We start from the raw sequence: 5494 nt of genomic DNA, 5'->3' as shown, positions 1-5494 counted from the left end.
AAAAAAAAAAAAAAAAAAAAAAAAAAAAGAAAACTGTATAGAAGAATCAGGAGAAGGAAACTGAATTGGAACTGTAGCTTCCTGGGTGGTTTTGTGAGTATGGCCACTGGCTTTGCCACTGCGGTGATTAACCCAAAATGCCTGTGCTTTCAGATCGTGCCCGAGTGTTGGGAGGTCTCCCAGATGTGGTCACCATCCAGGAGGGGAAGGTAAGCACGGAGCCTGCCTGTGCCTGTTCCTTCTGCACTAGGAACAGGTTCCAGCACCCCAGCCTTGGTTCCTTCTTTTAAGATACACTTAACAGCCCACCACCTTCATCTTATTCCATAGCTGCTTATACTTAACCAGAGTAACCAAACACAAGGTTAAAAATCAGTCGGTTTTTTGGCCAGGCACAGTGGCTCACGCCTGTAATCCCAACACTTTGGGAGGCTGAGGCAGGTGGATCACCTGAGGTCGGGAGTTGGAGACCAGCCTGGCCAACGTGGTGAAACCCTGTCTCTATTAAAAATACAAAAATTAGCCTGGTGTGGTAGCCGGTGCCTGTAATCCCAGCGATTTGGTAGGCTGAGGCAGAAGAGTTGCTTGAACCTGGGAGGTGGAGGTTACAGTGAGCCAAGATCATGCCACTGCACTCCAGCCCAGGCAACAGAGTGAGACTCCATCTCAAAAAAATCAGTAGTCGGTTTTCCAATCATCTTAACGTTTTATAGGTCAAGCATCAGGATAAAAGTTTGTCTCTGATAGACATATGTAGACCACTTAGTATCTTTCAAAAGTCACCCTTTAAAATTATGAGAAACTGAAAATGTTCTGTGTTAACTCTATGACAAATAAAATTGAAGAAAGAAATTACCTCTAACACGGTGGAATATGGAAATTTCTATAGACTCTAGTTCTGTTGAAAATGGGCTTCTTTCTTTTTTTATTAATTTTTTTCCCCTGTGACAGAGCTCCAGGGGATCCTGAGAACATGTGCCTCTAGGCCAGGCGCAATGGCTCACGCCTGTAATCTCAGCACTTTGGGAGGCCCAGGGGTGCAGATCACTTGAGCCCAGGAGTTTGAGACCAACCTGGGCAACACGGCGAAACCCCATCTCTACAAAAAATACAAAAATTAGCCGAGTGTATTGATGCACACCTGTAGTCCCAGCTACTCGGGAGTCTGAGTGGGAGGACCGCTTGAGCCCAAGAGGCAGAGGTTGCAGTGAGCCAAGATCACTCCAGCCTGGGTGACAGAGACCCTGTCACACACAAAAAAACAGAACATGCCCCTCTGGTTTCTTTCCATTCGGTTTTAAACTGATGTAACCTGTCTCTATAATGATCTCCCCAAGAGTTCACAACATTGTAAATTTGGCATCAGGTAAATCACTGCAACTTGTCCCCAACAAGTACTGTGCATTTTCCGAAGAGCCCCTGTAAGATAAAGATGCCAAATGAGGCCTTCCTCGCTTTCATTTAACTCTACACAGTCTGAGCGAACCAACATAATCTCTAACCTGGATTCCCTTTTTTTATCTTTATGTTTCATTAAAAAGTTTACAGCCACTGGGTGCAGTGGCTCATGACTGTAAACCAGCACTTTGGGAGGCCAAGGTAGGAGGATTGCTTACGCCCAGGAGTTCAAACTAGCCTGGGCAACATAATGAGACCCCATCTCTACAAAAATATTTTTTAAATTTTTTAAAATTTTAAAAAAGCTGGGGATGGTGGTGCACACCTGTTTGTTTCTCTCAAGAAACCCAGGAGGTCAAAGCTGCAGTGAGTCATGACATGCCCCTTCACTTCAGCCTGGACCACACAGTAAGATGCTGCCTACAAAAAATAAATGGAAAATAAATTAAAACAAGTTTAACATACCAGTCCTAGGGGTTAGAACAAATTTTCCACTTCAAAGGGCAGTGAAGACACACAGTGGGCGACTGGAATTCGGGTAACAAAGCAAGGCATGTGGAAATGCTTTAGCAAGAGGCAGGTTTCATTCAACTGTGTTTCCTCATGGGTGGAAAATAGGATCACGGTTAATTTTAAGCTCACCCACTGCAGGGCTTCTTTTGTTCTTCAACTCTCTTTTCCATTTTCCTCACCTAATCAGGTTAAAAATATACAACTCTCTAGGTTGTACTGAGAATTAAGAAAGAGAATGTATGTGACAGTACTTTGTAATGCAGAACTCAAATCTGAAGTGTGGATAAGAGTTTTCCATGACGCCTAAGGTGTTTGGGAGTTTTGTTTTTTGTTTTTTGCATTTTTTTTTTCCTAACCACTAGACTGTCAGGGAGTGTTCGGGACTTTTTGTTTGACTTTGTTAAACGCTTTAACTACAGGTAATCACAGTTTCCAAAAGCATATACCTAATCTGCTCATTAGGGTTAAGGATAATAATTGGACTCCTCTTTTTTTGACTGAAATGTATTTGTAGGACAATTCAGTAAGAAACATTAATTAGTGATGGGGGAGAAACAGATTTCTTAATCCATCCAATTGTAAATGGTGCACCTACAAAAGGGGTAACAAATAATCATGTAAGACTCTTTAGAAAGATAGGTAGATGGGTGTGTTCTCTATACATTGTGAGCCCTGCTTCTTTCCTTATCACGTCTGGATTTTAGTAAGATAAAAATACAAGAATGGAATTTTAAAATGTGAAGTAAATTCAACATCATTAGCCACCAGGCAAGTGAACTTTAAAACCACAATGAAAGAACACACCACACCTATCAGAATTGCTGTAATAAAGAATAGAAGCTGGGTGGGCTGGTGTACAACAACAAATGGTGGGGAGGCTGTGGAGAAACTGAATCACTTGTATATTCTGGTGGGAATATAACCCAAAATTGTATAGCCACTCAGAAAAACAGTTTAGCAATTTCTGGAAAAAAAAAAAGAAAGAAAGAAAACATGAGCTGGGTGTGGTGGCTCGTGCCTGTAATCCCAGCACTTTGGGAGATGGCGATGTGAAGATTGCTTGAGACCAGGAGTTTGAGACCAGCCTGGTCAATATAATGAGACTCCATCTCTATTCTCTATTTTTTTTATTTAAAAAAAATTAAGAAAAAAATGAAACATGCATTTATCATACATTCCAGCAATTGTATCCCTGGGCATTTATCCCACAGAAATGACAACTTATGCTCACATAAAAACCTGTACACAAATGTTCATAGCAACTTAGTTCATCATAGTTCAAAACTGGAAAAAGCTCAGATGACCCTTACGGGCATAAACATACTATGACATTCTATTCAGCAATAACAAGGGATAAACTATCGATACATGCAGCACCTTGGATGAATCTGCAAGTAATTGTGCTGAGTTACAAAGGTTTCTCTGAAAGGTTATAGACTGCATGATTCTATTTATAGAATATCTTTGACCTGACAAAATTTTAGAAATGGAAAACAGATGAGTGGTTGCCAGAGATTAGGAACAGAGGTTGGAAGTTAGAGGGGAGAGGTGGGTGTGGTTATAAAAGGACAACACAAGGGGTTCTTGTGGTGATGAAAATATTCTGTAAATTGAATAGAATGAAACACACGCAAACACAAATAAGCACCAGTAAAATTAGAGAAATCTAAATAAGATCAGTGGATTGCCTCAATGTCAATATACTGGTTATGACATTGTACTATAGTTTTGCAAAATGTTACCAGTGGGGAAGCTTGGTAGACAGCACACCTGATCTCTTTATTATTTCTTATGGATCTCTATTCTTTCTTACAACTGCATGTGAATTTACAATTATCTAAATTTTTTTCAATTAAAAAAAGGTAAAGTAAACTGTGGACCTTGTATCTACATATATATTGAGAATATCCATCTTTTAGAAGAAGGTTTCGGCACGGTTGAGAATGTTTTCTTTAGGAATACATTTTGGTAGGGAACCACTGCAACTGCGACAGATTGAGTGGGGTTTGAGGAGAGACGTAAAATAATGGTGGTGGAATTTGAAAATTGGTAACATTATCCGAAGCAGCTGCTGTGATTCTGCTGCCCGGCTCTTTGACACAAATGAAATGCAAAAGTGAGCAGGCGGCAATTACAGCAATCAGATTCCTCTACTGAGACGGAAACCAAAATGCCACAATAGAGCAAAAGGCATCTATACGTTTATGAAGGAGAAAGTGAAAATGGAGAAGACATAAAGTCTGTTGTGTGTTTTTGATAATAAGCATTCCAGAAGCCGGAAGGCATGTAAAGGCCTTGAGGAGCTCCCCTCAGATGTTATTTCGAACTGTAACTCACACGGGTGCATACACATACCTACTTTAAACCCTGGTCCAGGAGGTTTTTATTTATCCTTCCTTGGGTCACGCCAAGCCAGTAGCCGGCAAGATTGTTGACATTGTGTGTGTTATATCTAATTTATCTTCTTCTCTCCCATAAAACCTGTCTTGCAGGCCCTTAATCTCACTTGCAATGTGTGGGGAGACCCGCCTCCGGAGGTCTCGTGGTTGAAGAACGAAAAGGCCCTGGCCTCAGATGACCACTGCAACCTCAAGTTCGAGGCCGGGAAGACCGCGTACTTCACCATCAACGGCGTGAGCACCGCTGACTCGGGCAAATACGGGCTGGTTGTGAAGAACAAGTATGGCTCGGAGACCAGCGACTTCACTGTCAGCGTGTTCATCCCAGAGGAGGAGGCGAGGATGGCTGCCTTGGAGGCCCAGAAAGGCGGCAAGAAGGCCAAGTGACCGGAGGTGCGAGGAGAGCCAGCCGGCCTGTGCGACTTGGGTGTGAATGGTTTGGGTTAAGGATGAGACGTCTTTGTGCTTTCTCCTCCCTCTTCTTTTCTGGCTTGAGGGGGAAATAATGTCAGCTCTTTCATTCATATAAAAAAGCACCAACTAGTGACACTTTAATTGTTTTGCCTTATCTACAAAATTATGTGTTAAGAAAATACCGTTCATAGCATGAAGATTAGGAAAGAGTTTTAAGGAGAAGACTTGAATAAAGTTGGAGGGACATTGAGTGATGGTCAGAGGGCAGACGAATGTGTTGTGGGGCGAGTTGGGATTAGCTGCAGCTGTGAAGCCACGGCCGTGTCTCGTGTGTTGTCACAGAAATGGTGTGCTTTTCAACGGGCGCCTTATGGCTGGACACCTCAGTATGAATAAACAGTTTTCACATCTGTCCTCTTCCCCGACACTGTTTCTCAAATTCCTGCTGTTTTGCTACTAGGTTGGGTGTTCTTGGTGCTTCTTTCTCAATGCTTCTTGTGCCACATCTTCTGATTGAAATTCCTTTTGGTGGAAGCAGTACCTTGCAACATGATCAGATAAGTCATCTGAGCTCAACGAGGTTCAGGGGTGTGAAATTACACTGCCCCGGCACATCCGGTGGCTCACCACACAAGCCCATTCCATTAATAAGATACACAAGGCAATTGAACGTAGTGTGCCAATTACATGTGATAAGATGGTGTGAGGTACCTCGTGCCAGAATTGGAGACTAAGGGCCCACAGCTAAGAATAAAAGGTACAAAAGAAGC

At 42.3% G+C, this 5494-nt stretch overlaps 1 protein-coding gene across 1 annotated transcript in view; it reads left to right on the top strand.

Moving 5' to 3' along the window:
* Positions 1-5144, top strand: part of MYOM1 (myomesin 1) — a 163196-nt gene extending 158052 nt beyond the window's left edge. The window contains exons 37-38 of the mRNA XM_011957820.1: positions 154-209; positions 4404-5144. Of these exons, the coding sequence (XP_011813210.1) occupies positions 154-209; positions 4404-4697 (350 nt within the window). The 3' untranslated portion in view covers positions 4698-5144. The remainder of the gene's footprint in view (positions 1-153; positions 210-4403) is intronic.
* Positions 5145-5494: the final 350 nt, after the last annotated feature.

The sequence above is a fragment of the Colobus angolensis genome, unplaced genomic scaffold, assembly GCF_000951035.1.
Source record: "Colobus angolensis palliatus isolate OR3802 unplaced genomic scaffold, Cang.pa_1.0 Scaffold45, whole genome shotgun sequence".
Classification (NCBI taxonomy): domain Eukaryota; kingdom Metazoa; phylum Chordata; class Mammalia; order Primates; family Cercopithecidae; genus Colobus; species Colobus angolensis.
The sequence above is the reverse complement of the archived record's forward strand: the minus strand, read 5'-3'. Positions and strand labels throughout refer to the sequence as shown.